Consider the following 21216-nt stretch of genomic DNA (forward strand, 5'->3'; position numbering starts at 1 on the left):
TCTCTTCAAGCTTGACTTCATAAGACAGAGTTTAGGGTTAGGGGGTAGATACATGATTTGTATGGTTTGAATATGTCCAAACCTTGTTAATTCATCAACTTGAATGCTTACTATATGACATAAGAAGACTATATGCTTTGGTTTTTCATTTTTCTGCTTTTTTTTGAATTTTATGCCCATTTGAATCTTTTGGTCAAATCCTAGGTTTGACAAAGATTTAAACAAGTTTAAAATATGAAAATGAGTTGGGCATAGCTGAGATGAGTTGAGCCGGGCTAACAAACATATGTTTCACCGAAAATCTCGGTTGGGATGAGATTTTCTGGATTGACACGAGCTACCAAACACACCGTGTCGCAGCTCGATCCAAACGGGCGACACTTTTTTCTGAAACACAAACGGGCGACACTATGGTATCTAACCAAACGCATACGTGAGGCCGAACAACTGATTTAGTGTCCGCGGCTCTCGATCCAAACGGGCTACACTTTGGGATCCGAAATGGATCAGCTGCAGATCCTATATAACTAAGAAGATCATCCCCACTAACTATTTCTCTCAACATGCAGCCCATCCACCTCAGCAAACTGCCACCTCAGTATTTTTACCGATTTTTATTTTTTATTTTCCTTTCTTTTCTCTGAAAAGAAAATCACCCTTCACTTCCAGCGTTCATTTCTTTTTCTGTGGTCCGTGCCATATGAACCCCAGCCCATACAGTTTTCTGTCCTATTCTTTGGCCCATGTGTGGTACCACAACAGGCCCAGTTCTGTTTATCTTCTCCACCAAGAAGAATCTAGATCAATCGACCAACACTTCCAGCATCTCCTCCTCTCAATCAATTTCCACGGCGGCGCTATCTCTTCATGTCCCCGCGATTCCCGCAAGAAACTGATGCACAACAAATTGATGCAGGCATACGAGAGGTTCATGCCAAATTTCCCCTTATAAATTCCCTCATGTGACTTAGTCGTTCGTACCGAGGCATCGTCCTCCAGTGCGGCTGGGCGTCTGCCTCAAACTCGCGGCGCTGGTGAGATATTCCATCCCGTCTTCACCATTGTCCCTGCCATATGATGCCATTTAGGTAACAATTTTGGATTTTGCGAGGTTTTGTTGATTTGGACGCGGAAGCAGTTGCGGTGTTTCTCCCCACTTCTGGCGAAGCAGTGTTGTTCATGATCTTTCCTAGCTGGTCGCTGCTTATCCAAAGGCGTAAGGCTAATTTCACCACTCCTATTGGTACGTACACCTCACATCTGGTCGCTGCTTATCCTTGCAATTTGTTCTTTTGCTTGCTTGAACATACCCAAGAATATGCTGAAGTTCGTAATTTTCAAGTTTAGTTGTTTTATATGGTCAAAAGCCTTGCATTTAGATATGTTTTTGTGACTGAACACAGCCTTGGACATATTCAAACAGATTGGCGCGTACAAAATAATTCAGCATCTAATTCTTCCCACCAAGAGTGGATAAGTATTTGCAAATAAATGATTGCTAAGAAAAACTACAAAATGTTTATATGAGAAAAAAGAGGGGTACTTACTACTCACTATCAATCCATTTGACAATTGACATCATATAGAGATTGCCATGTTAAATAACCTGATTACATGCGTTTACTGGAACAGAACATGAGCACAAATGGAAACCAGCGTACAGATAATTGTTGAGCGTTCTTGCTTACCATATCAGATGCATGCTGCATCTGCAAAATTCAAGAGGCAAGCTGCTGTACCTTTTGCTACATGAACAACTTGAAATTTTTAGCCTGTAGGAACGGAAATATGCACTAACTCTTTCAAAATCCCGAATCTATGTGTGTTGCATATATAGGCACCTAAAAAACTGTTGGTCAATGAAGTTTATTGTATATAACTAAAGATACTATGATTCCATAATACTCCTACTGCAGGGTTCTATTATTTCACAAACAAATCTTAGATTTAATGGGATATTCCAGTGCAATTTCAGGTACGGAGTATGTCATTCCCTAGGTTGTAATATTTGACTCGGAATACCATGGGGTAGTGTCTGAGTTATACAACTGCATGATTGTCACTGTTGGTCTTCTCCTACTGCAGGCTCTACCATATCACACACAAGTATCTACTTAATTATTTTTTCGAGATTGTACTTAATTATGAAGTGCCTCTTCTGAACATACCCGTATTGTATCTACAATTCAAGTTGACCATGGAGCGATTACACTAAAGTGCAGGCTTGCTAAAATTATTGAATTGCAATATAGTGCCTGCAGAGTGTTGGGTAAACATATAGCCACAAATGGAACATCCATAATACCCTTCAGGTATGTGATAGTGTAGCTCATAATAAAAGTGCTTCCTGAAATTTAAAAGTCTATTTTTGTTTCCTTAATTTGCTAGAACATTACGAATTACAGGTGCTTCATGGTGTTACTGTATGTTCAGCTGAACGATTGGCCTAATAACTACAACTTGATTTTTCATCCGTGTCCTATTGCAATGCAGAATGCAGTTCTCTTGCATACTCACCCGTGCGGTGTTCAAGTGTGAAGACAAATAACAGCACCGTGGTGTTTGTCATTATATATATACTAGCAAAGGTAGGCGCGGCGGCACGCCGCGCCCTTGCTGTAGCCAATAAATGAAAATTCTTTTGTAAGCGTGATTGGTAATTGCCGCCGCGCCCTTGCTGTGGCCAATAAATGAAAATTCTTTTGTAAGCGTGATTGGTTATTTTGGAACTGGTGGAACATGTTTTACTGGCCGGTGGAGTTGGGAAAGATGGTTTAAGTTCCGTGAGATGCTATGGGCATATTTTTTATAGCAAGGCATTGGTACAATTTGCATATAGGTCGAAATAGTTGCAGAGCTGACTGTGAACACTTCAGAGATGGAAAGTGACGGACAACATGGAAGCAGATAGTAGATGGTCATATAATGAACATGGTTTCACCAAGATGGTCCGATTAACAGAATTCAAATTCTAGTGGTGGTAATGCAGTCACCTTGCTGCTGAACCTTGTATGGCCCGTGGAGCAAAAGCAAGTAACTCCATCAATATGACATTCAGGAACACCATGATGCTAATCTTGGTATGGCACAGGGAGCAAAAGCAAATAACTTCAATGGCACGTGGCGACATATTGATGTCTAGGAAGACAAAATCAAATAGCTTGATGTTGACTAAATATACCAACAGGAGTTGCAATCCATTGCTTCGATGAAGTGGCTCACGGGATGTGGCCGATTTCTTAGATATAGGATATACATTTTAAGATTTCTGCAATTATTCTGTGTATAAGAGGACCACTTTTTTTCTGAAAAAAAAAAGTTGTTCACTTTTACCTATCATAGACTGTTAGAGAACATTCGACCACAACATGAAGCGGCACATGTTAGAAGTAAAGTTGGCTTTTCACCCTACTCCGAAGTCTAAACCGTAGTATATTGCATATTGTACCTTCATTGAGGAAAGAGTTCAGAGGCACAACACATCTAAACTTAAATAACTTCATTCAGTTAAACAACCAGTAGTATTTACAATGAAAATCTGTAGCATCTAACTTGAACAAACAAAGTGCTTCAGTAATCTCCAGCCATCAGTGCTCTCCACAAGAAAGCAACACTTAAACTTCTCGCGTAATTGACCGATTTCTGATACCTATTGACTAATATTCATCAGCGAATGCGACACCCTGCACATCTCAACCTACCTACAGTATAATCATGGTGTGGTAACACAGTCGCTAGCATCTACAACTAAGACTAAGCTGCTTATTTCGGATTCAGTTGCCCAAGAAATTTATGCACCAAGGTCCAGATAGAAAAGCTGCTTAGTCTTACTTATTGAGTAATTACAAATGGGGGTAGCAAACTAAAGACCAAGAAATCTCACCAATAGCAGCGCATGGCACACACGTGCAAATGGTCTCTGATGACGGCAATGGCAAGGCCGGCCAACAGTATGTCCCAGTCTCCTTTTATAAGTTTTATCAGCTTGCAAGATAATTTCTTCCAAGAAGATAAAAACTGCAATGAATAGGGAGTGTTGTTGCCTGAATTGCTGGTGTTCTTATCTCCCATAGTCTTGATGACCCATTGCAACCTACTACAGAAAGGGCAGAATAGTTCAGAGTAAAATGTTCCTATGCACTGTTAGAAGAAAAACCATTCTAGGTTATAAGATAAGAGGTTAATAGCTGGGAGAAGGAAGCAAAGAAGCATGCGGAGCAGACTATTTTATCAGGTGCAATAGATGGTCTGCTGGTGCAATGAAGGTATTTTAACTATCTGATGGACCCCACAAAATGAGAAAGTTACTGAAAAATGAAAGTTCCGGATCCATACCACTTACAGCTAGCATGCATTCATGATTCTCTACATATAAGAAGCGTGCATCTTCTGTGATGGCTGAATAGTGCAAGTACCCATTTTAAGCATAAGCACCAGGCTAGCTCTGGGGACTTATATGGGCATAACCAAATCCAGTATTTATTTGTCTTGTTAGCACAACAAAACAGCAAGTTCTAAATCTGTAAACTTACTGGACTGAAAACTTCATAACAAACATGCTTTGTATAGCTCATATATAATTTCTGTAAATATATCTAGTAGCTCGGCAGTGAGTGGGTACATGTATCAACCTAAACTACCCAAATATTTAGAAGTTGCAGTTAGTTCGTGTATTCTAGAAATGGTTATTTATTCAGCAGGAGAGGAATTTTCAGAAATGCTATATCCATACAATGATAAGAATTAATCAGTTGGATAACAAACTTATTTTTCATAATTCACATCTAATTCTGTAAATCTAGTAGGTGGGCTATTAGTGCATACATGTATCAACCTAAATAACCTAAATAGTTAGAAGTTACAGCTTGTGTAGTGTAAAAACGGTTACTTATTAAGTTCGGAAGGAAATTGCTAATGCAAACAGCCATAGTTATGTGGTCAACTAAGTATATACAACTGATAAGGTTCCTGGGAACCCAAAGACTTCGCAAAGTTCAATAATCCCAGTTAATCAATTACTCATGCAGAGAAGGAACCTAGGCACAGGCAACAAACCAAATAGGAATGCAGTGCAATCAAACCATTCACAATGCACTTCCCCAATATTCATAGAAAGATTCAATATTTGAAATTACTCATGTCCTAAATGGAAAGGCATACTAACACAACCTATATAGAGAAGGAACTTGAGCAAAGGAAATACAATAAGTAGAAACGGGTGTGCCGTTTGCACATTTCTTTTCTACCAAAAGTACCAATAGTGTCAAAGATAAAACGACACTAATCCTTCTCAGGAGAACATGTGGTTTCATGTATTTTTTTATGACATAATAAACCACATGAATATAAATTATGAGTGCCTAACCTTTGTATTAGAATATCATTGGCATCTTTTCACAGATTTCTTGTACTTTCCATCTTGCAGTGTATTTGCAAATGCCAACTATACTTCATCTTGCCATTGAAACACAATCAAATGCTAATTAGAAAGGAAAACGGGATTACAAAGAGAGCATAAACTCAAATAGAATCAAAGCTTGACCTCTTTTGCACCAATGGCTTCCTTTTGCGGAATAAAATATCGCACTTCTAGAGAGGAAGAAAACATTGGCATGGTCAATTTCACTGATACTATCATAATACTGAACTGAGAATATAGCTACCATTTATGATATGCCTCTCCAATCTACTTCACTAAAACTACAAATGGAGAGCCAAACGCCCAAACCTAATGTCCATACAACAACATTGAAAAATCATTAAAACAATGCATAGAAAAGGAGAATAGAGGCAGTCTTCAAGATCCAAGGAGAAAATAAACGAAGTAACCAAGATCCAAGCAGACCAATGAGAACATTTTGCAAGCTAAGTTCTTATTTTCTGAATTTTTGAGGATACACATCAGAAGCATTCGCAAAAAAAATCAATAAGAAACGGAAACAGCGAGTTCAGTACAGAAATGAGCATCTTGGGACATGTACAGTAAAGAGTTGATTGACTAATGAAATAAATAAAATTATGCCATCATTGTATGACTCCCTGCTGCTTCATAGCATCCTGAGAATTTCTCAGAACTAAGAGTGATTGGAAGTGCATTGTATTGTCAAATAAACAATACTTCAGTAAACTAAGATCAAAAGGTCATTTTTCTTTGGCAAATCCAAGTCTTCCTATAAAATTCTACAAACCTTCTGCTTACACATCAAAGTATAGAAATCTGCGTAAAAATGGATATGGTAACTACCTCTGTATCAGTCCCTTTTTGCATATCAATATTGTTCCTGCATAGAGCTTATCGGGAGTCAGGCCAAGACAAAAAAATCAACCTAAGAGATAGAAATACTTCTTATTGTTCCTTCTTTTCAGACATGTATGAGAGCTCACTTTTGCATGAGTTAGAAATGGTGTTTTAACCACATATGCTTCAGAAAATCCATGGCGCAAAACAACCAAGATGGGTGTCTCACAGCTCTGATAGGAACAGTATGTGATGATAATCAATAGTTATTGCAGCATTGCCATTCAACCCCTCAAAATTCTAATTAGCAGATCACCATTTGCAGATCTAAAGTTACCAACTTCATGATATAGCAGATTTTCCCTTTTCAAAACCAGTAAAGGTTACGTGCTTACAGTACTATAGCCTCTTGCTTTTTTTATTTTATAGAGTGGTAAGTTAGTGCTGTTCTAAGGAAGTGGTAGCTGTTCCAGTACACAAAGAAGGGAGATTTGTGTAACCCGAGCTCTTTGATGAAGACGGTGTGGCCAAAGTCAATCCTTTGAGATAAAAGTCATGTATAGTGAACTGCCTGGAAGGTTTCATGTTTGTACATCTGTTTGATCGCAACCACGAGATTATGGTAGATAGCATAGATAATTGTTTACCTGTGAGACGACTTGCATGATATCGCCCTGGGCAGCCCCGTTGTTCAGGTAATGACAAACGATCCCAAAAAACCGATGTCCTGGTCGGATCAGCCAACTATGGACAGAGTTAAAGTAAACCAATTTTCGGCAGGCAAGAAACACGACTCTTCTCATCCTTCGCAATTGGTAGTAGTATAGGACATGTAAATAGAAACCACGTAACCGAGATTACCACCCAATGATGAGAGGGTCGTCCGCAGACGTCGGCCTCATCCCGCTCGACGAAGCCAAATACAAAGTCGGGAATCTCCAGGCTGCCGCCACTGCTAAATACAACGCTGGACATAGGCGAGACAACCTCACTTTGTGCACATAACCATGGAGCTCTGGCTCCTCCGTTAGGGAGCTCGGCGGCTAGCTCGGGATCGCCCCTTTCTCAGAAGCACGCCACGCCACTGTTGACATGAGAACCATGTGCGGGGAGGCTGCAGAGGTGGAGATCGCGACCGCCACACTAAGATCCTCCTAGATCACCGTCTCTGCGCACACAAACGAAATCAGACGGCAACCAAGGACATGGCAAACAAAAAAAATAGGCTGTGAGGTGAGCGTCGGTGCAGCAAAGGAGGCGTGCTGGGCAGTCGCACGCCCAGATTTGGCCCAGGCGCCGGTGCGCCACACGAGTCGGCATCCAGAAGGGCGATAGGGCAGGGGCTAACCTCGACAGCCGCCACGCCGCCCCGTCCCCTACCACAGAGACCGCCGCCGCTGCAGCCCGCTCGAATCCGGCATCGGGCGCCTCTTCCCGGTCAGCCACGACGTGGGAATTAGGGGGCTGCCGGCGACGGTGGCACGGTGAAAGCAGTGAGGCGCGGGGCGCCCAGCGGTAGGGACGATTTGGGGCGTGGTGGCGTCGGCGTGTCGTGCTTCCGCGCTGGGGCAGGAGGCGGCGCCGGATTGTTTCTGCGCTAGGCGGTGCAGGTTGGCCATAGGGGGCCTGCCGGCGACGGAGTTGACCATGGCACCGGCGGGCTCGGGCTTCGCCTGCCCGTGGTGAAGTCAGCCCGTTCTTGACGGGATCCCCACGAGGCAAGGAGGTGGCGCCTGGTAAGTGGTCGCGCCGGCGGTGAAGAAGGCGACACGAGGGGAGGAGACGGCCGAGGATGAGGATGGTGCGGGTGCCGGCGCAGAAGTTGTTGGGGGGAGGAAGTAGGAGGAGTGGTGGTGGTGGGGTGAGAGAGTGATAGGGCGTGTGCTTGGTGGATTTCATCAAGACCCGACCAGACCACCGGGGAGAGCAGGAAGAGATATCCCGCAAGCAAACCACTGTCGGCCATGAGGCGCGCCGCCCCGGTAGCCACGCCCGGAATCCTGAGCTCGCGCGCCTCTCCCCTTCTTTCCCGGAAGTTCCGGCCATGGCTGGCGGCGGTGGGGAGCTGGGGAAATTGACGGCCCAGCCGGCGGCGGAAGAGGCCTTGGGTAGACGACGGGGATGGGGATCAGGAGAAGAAGATCCAAGGTAGGTGATGCACGGAGAAATCCACAGCAGAGGAGCCGGCGGTTTCTCGCACGACGGAAGCTTTCTCGAGTGAACATAGACCGAAAGTCAAAGCGGTGCCGACAGTACTCTATATATTAAAACTGATGCTGGCCTACCGTAAACAGCAAAAGTCACATGATAACTGACCAAAAAACGTAATAGCAATCTCACCGCGCAAGAAGCTGCGCGAGCCACATAACCCATAAAATTGCTAGAGAGCACCAAAGCTGTACACAGCAAAATTCAATGAAAACTAAACAACCCAAATAGCATACGTGTCATCTCCATATTAATTCCCAGCAAGTCTCAAATTTATGAGAAAAAAGATGTTTGTTGCCATTTAATATAGTAGTTATATATGTGCTGGTAAAAGAAAATGATGTTCAGTTTGCAAACTTCCATGTATAGACAATCTCCTCTGGGTTAAGCACTTCAATGTCTCCTAGATCTGCATCTTCACTTGACAAATGGAAGTTTCTAATTTAAATACTGCCACCATATGTTTTATCGGAGAACCCAATTAAGTTATTTCTAATAATTTAATACGAAACTTCTGTAGTTAAAATCCTATTGCTTGATTATTCTCGTGAAAATGGCAATCCTTCCCTCGCTGAGAGTATCAAATATGGCATGTTCTGATTGTCTGTCTGTTCAGTATTATTCGTTTTCCTACTCACCAACCATCCCATTTTGGACTTTTGGTTATTCTTCGGCTCAATGGATCAAGGTGACAAGGTGGACGATGCATGCTAATTCCTTCAGGTGCGTTGTGCGCCATGGCACACGTAGCATGCATCTCTTTGATCTTTTACTCCAATGTACCAAAAAACAGAGAAATCATATTATCTTGAATAATTACTAGGAGGCATTGGCGCGGCGGCACGCCGCGCCCGTGGCAAGACATCTGAGTGATGGATCTGAACTGAAGACATAGCAGAAGGCTTGTTGCTGCTGGAGTGGTAGATATCTTCGTGCTATTGTGGAACATTGGATTACATCTTATGTTATTACACACAGATGGGTCACAGCTACTCCGTCATCCACAATGCATCAAAGGCACATATTGTCTAGAGTAGTTGGTAGCTCCATAATATTACACATAGCAGATCAGTAGTAGTCTATGAAATCTGCACTTAACCAATCTTTCTCTTCTCAGTCTGAATTGACCTGTTCTTGGAACTGATGATATGTGCAGGTGTTGAATGCAAAGAGAAAGGTAAAGTCGAGTATTTTCTTACAACTGCATTGCTTCTGGGTAACCGCTGTTTTGAGGTTTATGCTTACTGGCAAGTGACATCGTCTTTATTGGCGTGGGAAGAGCGCCTTGCTGACCTGTTTCTTAGCCGATGCAGAATCTGAGGCAGTGGCCTTGCTCTTCTTTCTCTCAGACACAGAGCTGACATCCTTCGGTAGAAAAAAATATTGTTATTCGATCTACATTGTGGCATAAATGTGTCCCTTTTAAGCTTATGTAGCTGGGAACTGAGAGAATGGATAAATCCAGTTTCTACTTACATCGTCTACATCGGATTCGGCCTTTTGTCTTTGCTTGGTATGGCGCCTAAAGCTCTGCTATCTGCTGTTGTATTTGGTGATTCGCCAGATGGAGAAGCCATGGAAGATTTTTCTGTAGACAATGCAGTTTTTTGTGTTTCTTGCTGATGGCAATGTCGGCTTACCAATATTACCTGCAAACAATCTTTATTTTTCTGGTTTATATGGGACGGTTTCATCAGTGTACACAACCTAGTTGCTTACCCATGCCTCTCTTCTTTGCAGAAGCAGTTGTAGGTGCATCTGTAAGCATTTCCATTAGGGATATTTTTCCAGCATACCTTGCAGGTCGTGAACAACAGCCATCAGAATTCTCGACCTCTGTGGCAATAAATGTCATCTTATAGTACTTTTCCTGCATATTATCAATGCAATTGATATGTTTAGGGATAAGCAGGCACAACGCATCTTTGCTATTTCCATGTTTTATTTTATCAATAATTTTAAAAGGTTACCATAGTGAAATCTCTTTCTTCTTTGGACAAAGCATACAATGTTATCTCAACAGGGTCAGCCCTTGCATCTGATCCGTGCCATTCTACTTCATATGGCTGATTCCCGTATCTGTAATAAGTGGCCATTTGTGTGCTAAGCATGTATATAGTGAAGATAGATATCAGTTTGATGAGTTGGTGTGTTATACCTGGCATGTATATCAAATACCTCCGGAATGGGAATGTTTATGTACGAACGGGCTAGAGATGTGCTTTTGAAGCACAGTTTCCTGCACCGGAGCAAGCAGTTTGTCAGGGGATGGTAAATGGGGTTGCCTTATGAGCAGTGTGTTGTTGCATGTACAGAATAACAAACCTGAGTAGTAAGCAACAGCCATGCCTACAAATAATATGCTGACACAGCCCTGCGATGAACTTGCACGGACAGAGTCCTCATCAAAGTTCTCTGCATGCTTGTCCAACAGAGTAACAATAAAGAGATTTCCACTTATAATGAAAACACGCCGTTAAAATATATGCGGTCTCAAAAGAATGGTAAGATCATTAAGAAATAAAGCGAATGGTAAGATCATTAAGAAATAAAGCGCAAGTCTCCTGACAGAAGCTTGCTGTCGCATGCTCGTACTTGTAAGACGCTCAAAGGCTGTGCACTATATGCGACCAGAGGAATGGCATAAGACTCTGGTAGAGCCTCATGCAGCTTCATGTCTTATCTGCCGGTACCACCACTGAGATCTGCAGGTAAGGAAAAATTGTTACATTTAGAACCATAGTACACGGATGAAGCAAATTACCTGAATATCAGCTGAGCATAGTACCATAAGATTGAAGAGTAATTTCAGGATGAACATATACTGTGATATTAATTTTTGAACCTCATAATAAACAACAATTTTTGTGAACTTCTGTTACTTCAAAAAGCTGCAAGTATGAGTGTAACTTCAGGATGAACCAATGTTTTTTTGTGAATCTTCCGATTTAGTTCAAATAAACCACATACCATATTCTGTCAGCAGATAAGTATACACTGTTTGTCTACTGCCTATCCAATTTCGTGTAGATCAAACTCAATGTTGAGATGAAAAATTACCAACAAATACTTGAGAGACAGATGAGCGATCTTTGTGCACACCAGGAGTCCGCACAGAGGTTGCGGTAATGCAAACTGCATGGCATACCGACATCACCCCAGCTATATACATAAGCAAATTCTGGCTTCTGGAGAACACATGCTGGCTTGGGACCCTGGAATGGCGAAACCATGACACTTCAGCTCGGTGGCTGAACCCTGCATAAATTTGGTAACATGAAAAGCATTTTAATCCAATGGTAGTGACAACATTGCCAATAAACTTATATAACTTAACTGTACAACATAAGACCCACTTTGTTCTTTGATATGTTCAGGACAGAACGGCCGAAGGAAGGTCAAATGTTAGTACTCAGTTTCTACATTTTTTCTCCAAGTAAACTCATTTAACATAACTAAGCAACATCAGGCTCACTTTGTTCTTTCGGATCTTCAAGGATAGAACATAAAGAAGACAGTTCAAAAAAAAAAAAGAACATAAAGAAGACGAAATGTTGGTATTCAGTTTCTACACTTTTTGCTCAAAAATCATTCAGGGCATGAACTTCATTTTGTACATATATAGATTAAGAGTGAACCTATTATGTTGTTTACTACATACACTACTCTGAGATTATTAACTCTATGCCTGCCTATTAGGTTGTTGACTATCCTCGACAGTTCGCCTGGTTGACAAATCAGGCAAATGATATCCAATATTACTGAAACACATGGACTGTCATTACCAACGGAACAACAATTATCACTCTGAACGCAAAACCATAATCAGGATTATCTTGTGGACACTTGGCGGTGACACAGGTATGTAAAGCATCACCAAAGGTAGCCTCGTGAAGCAATTTGCCAAAATAACCAACAATAAAGCTGTACCAACATACCTGCCTTGCTTATGTACGCATTTCAGAATTCATATTGCCGTACGTGTACTTTTGAAAGGAACATTTGCCATGTGTAAAATTCCCATCATAATAGTGACCAATGGTATATGGCTATATGCATCAGGCATCAAAAGCAAAGCCCAGATTTGAGAGAGCAATAGCAGGGGCTCCGCACAAATTTAGGAAGGGCTGATGGTGAGATGTAGCAGAGGCAGAGTAGATGGGCCGGGGCCGTCGGCAGGGAGGCGGTGGCTTCCAGTCGACCTCGTGTTCCCAGATCCCTAACAGGCAACGATAGTGGTGTTCGTCGACAGGCCACACGGCGAACCAGACGGCGCCACGGCAGGTCGAGGTCGCTACTGAGGTCGAGCTCCTCATGCTTCGTCGCTTCCGACGGCTGAGAAAGAGAAAGGGCGCTGAGGTGAACCTGGAATGGAGGCGGTTTGGCCGCGCTCTTCGTCCCGCTCTGGTAAAGCACCAGATCCTCCCGTCCTGTGTCGCTGCTGAAAGAAGAGAAATAGGGGGGTCAGAGAAGGAAGATAGAGGAGAGGAAAAGGCAGAGCCTCAACAGCCGGCTACTTACCTTTTTGCCACTGACGCCGATGGTCGCCGCCGGATACGTGAAGGACGCCTCTCCCTGCTCGCCGTCTGGCCTCCATGAAAACCGCGTCGCCTCCATCCCAAGCCCATCCCAATGTCGCGCGAGGTGTCGCCGCCGCGTCTGGCCGCCGCCGCCCCGGCCTCGCGTGCCGCGCCTCAAACCCACCGCCGTGTACCCCGTGCGCCGTCGCGCCTGGCCACGCCACCCGCTCGCCGCCCCATCTCACGCGCCAGACCGCGCCGCCTGCTCGACGCCCTCCAGACCGCGCACCCGCCGCCGCCCCTGGAACACGCCCGGCCGACGCCGCCCCTGGAACGCGCCCGGCCGACGCCGCCCCAACCGCCCGGCCGTAGCCCGGCCACGCGCCCGCCGCCGCCTCTGCAGCGCGGGACGCACGCCGCCCGCGCCTGGCCAGGGAGAAAGAGAGGAGGAATAGAGGTTTGGTTCTTTTTTTTTTTTTTTGTCTCGTGGGTGTTTCTCAACAAATCGATGGTGGGCCCGCACCGCTTTGACCACCGCTGAGAAGAACCACACATCGATAGGAACAGGAAGAATGTCTCTGCCGGTAGCCGGTTGCCTTGCTTGGATGAAGGAACGGATAAATTGCCCATAAACAGTGTCACTGTGATGATGTGTTATTGCTTGATTGGCTGAAAGAATGGATAAATAGGCACTGAACAGTATCCAAATCAATAAAGATTGCCAAATCTGATCATCCTTTATATAGTGTATAATGAAGTATTTTTTCCAAATTTTTCATATTGAGTCTGCGTGTTAACTACACAAATATGGAGATAGTATGACTATTTATACGCACCAGTGCTGATTTTTTGTCCCGCAGCAACGTGCGGGGTATCATCTAGTGCCCTAAATAGGAGCACCCACTTCTGGCCACACTCAAATCGTGCCCCGGACACTGGCCAAGATGGCTGGATCAGCCGGGCCCTGGAATATGCAGAGTAATCTCACGCAAGCCATGCGCACGTATCATTCATACTACTCCGTACAACTCATGCCTTTATTTTATTTTTGCAGATTCAGCGGTACATGGCAACTATGTGTCCACTGATACAAAAAAAAGCCTATTCCATTCTGCGGCACATATATATTCCGACAGAACAAATCTAACTCATCGAGCCAGCTTACATCAGGCCGGAGATTTGTACCATCCCCACGGCTCAGCAGAGGTGTACTCCGTTACCTGCTTGATGCTCAGGTAGTTATCGATGCCCCTGCAAATCAAAGGCACGGTGTCAGGTAGAGATCATTAACAGTTATGCCTTGAGAACACGACCACCATGCTCTGCTCACCCTTCTCCGAGCTCACGTCCAAAGCCGCTGCGCTTGTTCCCACCCCAAGGAGCTTGACAGAAGCAAGGTTGCGAGCAGTTTACCCAAATACATCCTGCATTGATCTCCTGTAGTTGGAATTGGCGTCATACGATTGTTAAAAAAAACAGAAAAACAGTCCCAGTAGTTGAATAAAACAAACTCAACTGGAGTAATAAAGAAATGAATCAATGTTATGAAGTGAACATAAGTGCAGAAATGATAACTTGGAACAGGGATGTAAACTTCAAGCGACGCCAATAAAGTAATGTTTCAACCCTTCACTTAGTCATACCTCAGCTAATCTCTGGCATCGCTCACGATCACCAGAAATCACAGCACCAGCCAGACCATAACTGAAAGGAGAAAAGTTGTTGAATAAGTTCACCAAGAGGCTAACATATGAAGAAAACCCTCATAACAACCAAACACATAAATGCATTTAAAAAATAAGTAGCTCACTGGGTATCATTGGCTAGTTCAATGGCTTCATCTTCTGTGCTAAACTCTAACACACACAGGACTGGACCAAAGACTTCCTCCCTCCAAATTTCCATTGATGTGTTGATATCAGTAATGATTGTGGGTTCAATAAAGAAACCTTTCTCCATATGCTACAAAAACACAATACATTAGCTATTGTCTAGTAGCATAGACATGTACATCAAACTGCGGACTGCAGCATTACCTTGGGCCTAACACCCCCAGTCAGGATGGTAGCACCTTCACTTTTAGCATTTGATACAAACTTCTTAATCTTCTCGTACTGGCAGGGCAATATGACGAGTTAGATTCCCAACAAGGAATGAGTCTAAACAATCAGTAATTTGTAAATACAGAGAAGACAGCAAAGCTGGATGGTCAATTGGTCATTTCACCCACTCCATTGTCACAAAGCCGTAATTAGAACTTCAAATTCTACTGTGAAAAATATAACAATAAAATCCTACAGAATGTGGCATTTCAGCCAGTGCATTTGAAGTTTTGAACACTGGTCCTCCAAAAATAAGTTGTGTCAAACATAATTCCAGCAAGAAGCCAGGGGTCCAAGACGGCACATTGGCCTAGCAGTATTCATGATATCTTTCCTCTCTAGAATTTAAACAAAGTAACATGTAGTACCTGTCCTTCACTAACAACTGGCCCAAGCCTGCAACCCTCTTCAAGCGGATCTGACACCTTAATATTTTTGGACCATGCAACCATCCTCTCCACGAATTCTTTAGCAATATCTTTCTGCGAAGCTTTTGATGTCATTGCTCAGGAGTGTGAAACTGACTGCATATGTTTAAAAGCAACAAACTAACAAACTCCAAATATAGCTTCCAGAACATGTTGAAAATTGCTTCCATTTCCACCCACGAAGTATTTACTTCATCAATACATATAAACAGATATGAATTCCTCACAGCAAACTGAAGTGCTAAAACATGTAAGTTGAACAATGGGGCAATACATATATTGCGCACAAAACAAGCATACCGTTCACAATGCAATGGCGTTTGTTATATGAACTGATAGTGGCATCATAAAATAATCTTATGCGAGGTTTTGTGGCAGATCTGAGATATGATCAACACCCATCAATCGTGTAGAGTACTTCCTCAGCGTTACCAGGTACATCCAATACTTACATGGATAAGAAGACGAGAAGTTGCACTGCAAATCTGACCATTGGTCCAAAAGCACCCAAAAAGAGTCCACTCAACAGCTGTTCAAATAGAAAAATCAACAATGGAATCCAAATCAGGTCAAAAATTGTTGCTAAACAGGATCTATATTTGATTAAAATGCAAGTATCAACAAACTGAAGCGAATTGCAGTTTGAAAAGGCGGAATCGTAATGGTTTCCATACCTTAACCACACTACTTGTATTTTTATGATTAGTCGATCTAACTGCCTCGCTTTTCAGCAAAATAGAATGATGAAACCATGCAACATATTGCATACATACTGCAACACAACTTTTATTTGATTTCTTTATTCAGTTGGTACATCTCCATCATAAGTTTTTACCCCAGTTCAAAAGTTAGAAAGTGTGGTCAAACAACTTGTTTCTTTACCAATTGTCTAGGTCACTAATTCTAACTCCAAACGATCATTTATCATGACAAGCATCAGACAGCAAATAAAGCGATTTTTTTCAAATATTATTGTTATATTCTTTAATTCCACAAATATTGCTTGTTTTTAATATGTTCAAAAATATTGTGGCATCAGATTGGCTGATCCCGATTGGAACCTTTCGGAGTGAGCAAACCCGACAGGCCTAGATTCCTTGGGCCCCGCCCAGTGACAGAACATGTCGGGCTGGCCGAACCCAACTGGGCCTGGTCGAGCTGGCCTAGACTGACTGGTCCGCGTGCGGCAGCGACTAAACACGGAGGCTGAAACTGGAAGCGGTCGATAGCTGGGATTAGCGATGTTCTAGTCACATGTGCTTCAGCATCGTGTCGTTTCCTGTGTCATCTGGTCACATATGCACGAAAGAAGCAGGCTGAGAGAAATGCATGCCAAGTTGGTGGACCCCACTTACGTCACCACAACTTATTTTCCTGCATTTACACGGCTGGAGGCTGGGAGTGATGTCTTCTCACGCGCATGGACCCAACATGGATGTGTGAACTATTGCACTATGTATCATGACCAAAAGATCGTAGTTAGCTAGCTATCCAACTAAACAAAAAGAGCTAGACAGATATAGGCAGCTAGCTAAGAGAGAGGTAGCTGTTTACACCGCTGCACTAGCACAGAGCTAGCTAAGAGAGAGCACACTATGGTAGCTAAGATAGAATGAAAATGCGCGAGCTGGCAGTTTGCAACCAATCGGGTTGGCAGCAAAAAAAGATGCATGCGGACCAGTCAGGCTAGGCCAGCCTGACCAGGTCCAGTTGGGTTCGGCCATCCCGACCTAGTAAGGTTCGACCAGCCTGACCTGTTCTGTCACTGGGCAGAAACCAAGTAATCTGAGCCTGTTTGGTTCGTCTAGCCCGAAATGTCCGAGTCGGGATCGGCCAAGCCGATGTCACAACACTTCTGAAAATATTCAAGAATGCATAATATTTGTGGAATTAAAGAAAATAATATTACTATTATAAAAAATCACACAAATAAAGGCGTTTCAGAACATCCCGCTCAGTTAAGTGAGACTGAAAAGTCCCACATAGCTAAGTACCTTACGAATTGGTTATGTCTCAGAAAGTGGCATTTACCTTTCTCAATGTCAACATCATCAAATACTACTATAGGACTTTTGCCACCAAGTTCCAGTGTGACAGGCTGTCAAGAAAATATGCAATACAACAACAATACCAAAAGATGTGAGATAAAGTTGCTATGAGGATGGTTCGTAAAAAATCTCTTGGCTATTCTAATAATCGAAGGAGAAAACACACATATTTACCACAACAAAGTACAAGAAAGATAATGAAAATACAGATATTTGGAACAAACCTTGACTGTAGGAGCTGCAGCAATCATAATCTTTTTACCGGTTTCATAGCTCCCAGTAAATGCGACCTAAAAGCTCAAAAAGCCATATATGCTCAGGAATATACTCATTGACAGATCAAACATATATGAAGGACAAATATATGTACCTTGTCGACATCAGGGTGTGATGACAAAGGAGCGCCAGCTTCAGGACCTAATCCAGTCACAACGTTTAAGACACCTGAAGGAAGACCGACTTCTTTACACACATCAGCAAGCTCTAAGCAAGTCCTGGTAATTACAAAAATATATAGACCTATCAATCGCCATTGCTCATAACATGGAATTATCACAACATGTTAAACTTACACAGAAGCCAATTCAGATGGTTTCAGTACAGCTGTACAGCCAGCTGCCAGAGCGGGAGCTACCTTCCACGTAGCCATCAGGAGAGGATAGTTCCTGCATTAAAATGTCAAACAAAGAACGTTATGCTTCAAAATCAGCTAAGTTCAGTTGTAGACAAGAGCAATCATGGAAATCATGAACTGGAATATAATCAATAAGCAATTACCAAATCAAGTGTTTGAATTTCAGCAGTAAGATTTTGCAAATTATTGTGTACAAGCAAATATTTAGTAAAATTAGCCACACCTTTCACACACACATGCAAAAAATGAATTTGTCTCAGACAATTGAGCTTAACACTAGGTAGTAAGTGATATCTGGAGAACATTAGCACTATATATGGTCAAGAAAAGAGGGAAGAGTAACTTAAATTGCAATGGCTAAAATTCATCTGCACCAAGTTAAAGCTCCTTTTACTATATATATGCTACACATCATAAAGAGAGATAAGAGTGTGGCAGAAGAGGAATGAGAAATACCAAGGTGTGATTAGCGCAACTACACCAATAGGTTCCTTCTTAAGATGACATTTAAAATTCTCCGGAAGAGAAACTTCAGAATTTTGTCTTTTGTCCAAGGCTTCAGCATGACCTGCGAAGTACTCAAAGCAGCCGGCAACATCGTCCTGATAAAAGGAACACCATAAACATCAGAATAAGATGTCAAGAAAAACAATTTAATGCACACACTCAAAAAGTGGGTCGCATACCATGTCCCATGCCGCTTCATCAAGAGGCTTCCCACAATCAAGTGACTCTAGCCTAGCCAGGTCAGATTTTCGCTCAATTATCTGAAGAAAGAAAATATAAAACAAAAGCTGACATGCGTGTAAACCAAGTATTGATGAGCCACACATTACCTTTTTAATATCAAAAGCAGAATTATTTTTTATTTACTCGCTTAGAAAAAAGCCTATCACCCCTAGCCTTGCTACTCAAAGATGGATGAGGGTTTCCGCTAAATAAGTGGGTATAAGAATTTTTAACTTACTCTGGGACACATAAACAGAGTGTACAACATAACATTAATAATCCTGTAATATGTAAATCAGTAACAGAGCCACCTATCACCTATGCAAGAAAAAAAAAGCGCTAAACAATCTGTGGGCTGGGCTGTTCATGGAGAAGAGGGATCCAATACAAAACGTGATTTTCTATTGTTCTTTGTTATCCATCTTCGTAATGAGATTGAGTTTGATCATGATTCTTTTTCACCTCCACTGCCTGTTATATATTTTTTTAGATTTTCTTAAAGAAACTTCAACATGTAATTTCCACAGAGAAAGCATGTGTCGCGGGTGCATTCGCAGACGCCGAGTGTGAGACCACCCCTTTTTTTTGGTTCGGTGAGGGGCTGCAATGCAATACGAACAATCTCACACAAGGTTGGCAAACACACAGCAATTTTACCCAGGTTCAGGCCGCTCTTGCGAGCTAAGGCCCTCCGTCCTGTTTGACTGAAATTATCGGTGGAGTGTTGTGATTACAACGAAGAACTCGCCTTGCCGGGGAGAGCCCGGCAATCTAGTTATCTTCTGAAAAACTAAGGCGAGAAGACTCTCTCCTTGGCTCCCAGTTGCTTCAGGGGCCAAAATGATGCTGCGGAAAACTAATATAGTAGCATGCATTAGCACACTTAGAACCAGGCTTCACACACGACATGAGGCTAAAATTAGAAGTCAACCGTAGCACCGATTGAGCACAGTCGCTGCCCGACACCATTTAGGCTACAGCCTACTGACTTGTGGGCTAAACCAGCGCGGAGGCAGCAGCAGGGAGCTCGGCAGCACAACGTGGTTACATGGTGATGGGGCGCGCGTACCTTGGCGGCGATTGCGCGGAGGTACTTGGCCCGTAGGGCGCCGGGCGCGCGGGACCAGTCGCGGCCGCGGTTCCTCTTGAGCGCGGCTCGCGCGGCCGCCACGGCCGCGTCCACGTCCTCGGAGGTGCCCGCCGGGATCTCGCCTGCGCAAAATGCAGACCTAGCTCATCAGCGCCGAAAGAGGAGCACACGGGCGGGCGAACGGAATGGAGCCGGATGGATGGATCAGGATGCGGTTAATCCGGTACGTACCGATGGCGGCCTCGGTGGTTGGGTTGACGACGGGGAGGCGGCGGCCTAGCGCGGGGGCGCGCCACTCGCCGTCGATGAAGAGCTGCCGCTGCGGGATGGTTAGCGAGGCCATGGAGGCGCGCGGGGTAGTGAGGATCGGGTACCCGGGATGATCGGATCCGCCGCGGTGGAGGAGTGAAGTAGTGTGCGTGGCGTGGAGGTGGAAAGCGCTATCTATCCTCTTGTTCAGTTGCGTTGAGGGCGCGTGGACGCGGAGGACGCGGCGCCGTTATGCTGAGACGGAACCAGGGTTGTTTTGATTCAGGTTGACTGTTTCACCATTGTTCACGCTACAGGGACAGTATACGTACTTGTTAACTGAACTCTGTCAAAACAAAAGGCTTGTTTACTGAACGCTGTCCAAAAAAAAAGGCTTGTTCGCTGAATGGTTTTCTAACAGGTACAGTAGCATTGAATACAACATTATACTACTATGTTGATTATTAATTCGCTCTAGATATACTATCTCATTTTTGGTATATATAGGAGTAGTACTATTTTCTGGTATTTTTTTTTCACATGATAAGCCCTACCTCACTAATTTGCAGTCACACATGGTTGGTGAAATTATCCTATCCACTTATACGACGGAAAGATATGTAATCGGTGATGACGATGTGATATGTCACAGCCAATGTCATAATCATGCCACAACATGACATCCATGTGTCATGCATCCATAGCTTGCTCAAACTGTGGCAAAAGAAAAGCAAAATCTGTGGGATATTCACTTTGGATCATAGGAGCATTTGCTCCCATTGTGTGAATCAATATTTCGAAGTGTCAAAAATTCTAAACTAAAAAATTTCATGTACATCTACACATTTTATGTTCGTACACAAGTTTTCAAAAAAAACTATAAAAATTTGTGGCTCCAGTAAAAAAGACAAATTTTGATGCTATAACACGACTACGTATAGGATATTTTTTTATCTTTTTTGTACACGCC

At 43.2% G+C, this 21216-nt stretch overlaps 2 protein-coding genes and 3 long non-coding RNA genes across 9 annotated transcripts; all 5 read right to left on the bottom strand.

Annotated features, from left to right (window-relative positions):
* Nucleotides 1-3435: 3435 nt before the first annotated feature.
* Nucleotides 3436-5649, bottom strand: LOC124666994. The gene is made up of 2 exons (XR_006991104.1): nucleotides 5366-5649; nucleotides 3436-4096 (listed from the first exon to the last, which is right to left on the bottom strand). It is a non-coding gene; the product is annotated as an uncharacterized LOC124666994 (long non-coding RNA).
* Nucleotides 5650-9364: 3715 nt separating this feature from the next.
* LOC124666995 lies at nucleotides 9365-9948 on the bottom strand. 2 transcript variants are annotated; one of them, XR_006991105.1, is made up of 2 exons: nucleotides 9923-9948; nucleotides 9365-9811 (listed from the first exon to the last, which is right to left on the bottom strand). It is a non-coding gene; the product is annotated as an uncharacterized LOC124666995 (long non-coding RNA). The 2 variants fall into 2 exon arrangements; XR_006991106.1 differs by having other exon boundaries at nucleotides 9365-9841; nucleotides 9923-9943.
* A 6-nt stretch (nucleotides 9949-9954) lies between these two features.
* On the bottom strand, nucleotides 9955-11156 carry LOC124666996. Of its 4 annotated transcripts, XR_006991108.1 has the most exons (5): nucleotides 11042-11156; nucleotides 10772-10861; nucleotides 10605-10685; nucleotides 10166-10525; nucleotides 9955-10095 (listed from the first exon to the last, which is right to left on the bottom strand). It is a non-coding gene; the product is annotated as an uncharacterized LOC124666996 (long non-coding RNA). The 4 variants fall into 4 exon arrangements; XR_006991110.1 differs by having other exon boundaries at nucleotides 9955-10106; nucleotides 10243-10525; nucleotides 10772-11150; XR_006991107.1 differs by having other exon boundaries at nucleotides 10772-11150.
* Nucleotides 11157-11483: 327 nt separating this feature from the next.
* Nucleotides 11484-13074, bottom strand: LOC124662706. Its single transcript, XM_047200512.1, has 3 exons — nucleotides 12968-13074; nucleotides 12812-12887; nucleotides 11484-11704 (listed from the first exon to the last, which is right to left on the bottom strand). The coding sequence occupies exons 1-3, from the start codon at nucleotides 13061-13063 to the stop codon at nucleotides 11484-11486; spliced, it is 393 nt and encodes a 130-aa protein (XP_047056468.1). The 5' UTR covers nucleotides 13064-13074.
* A 905-nt stretch (nucleotides 13075-13979) lies between these two features.
* On the bottom strand, nucleotides 13980-20469 carry LOC124666998 (aminoaldehyde dehydrogenase 1a). Its single transcript, XM_047204330.1, has 15 exons — nucleotides 20229-20469; nucleotides 19977-20119; nucleotides 18865-18945; nucleotides 18635-18780; nucleotides 18117-18209; nucleotides 17915-18038; nucleotides 17769-17834; nucleotides 17528-17594; nucleotides 15949-16025; nucleotides 15437-15550; nucleotides 15003-15080; nucleotides 14777-14928; nucleotides 14610-14670; nucleotides 14297-14403; nucleotides 13980-14217 (listed from the first exon to the last, which is right to left on the bottom strand). The coding sequence occupies exons 1-15, from the start codon at nucleotides 20338-20340 to the stop codon at nucleotides 14133-14135; spliced, it is 1506 nt and encodes a 501-aa protein (XP_047060286.1). The 5' UTR covers nucleotides 20341-20469; the 3' UTR covers nucleotides 13980-14132.
* Nucleotides 20470-21216: the final 747 nt, after the last annotated feature.

Source organism: Lolium rigidum, chromosome 6 (genome assembly GCF_022539505.1).
Source record: "Lolium rigidum isolate FL_2022 chromosome 6, APGP_CSIRO_Lrig_0.1, whole genome shotgun sequence".
In the NCBI taxonomy this organism is placed as follows: Eukaryota; Viridiplantae; Streptophyta; class Magnoliopsida; order Poales; family Poaceae; genus Lolium; species Lolium rigidum.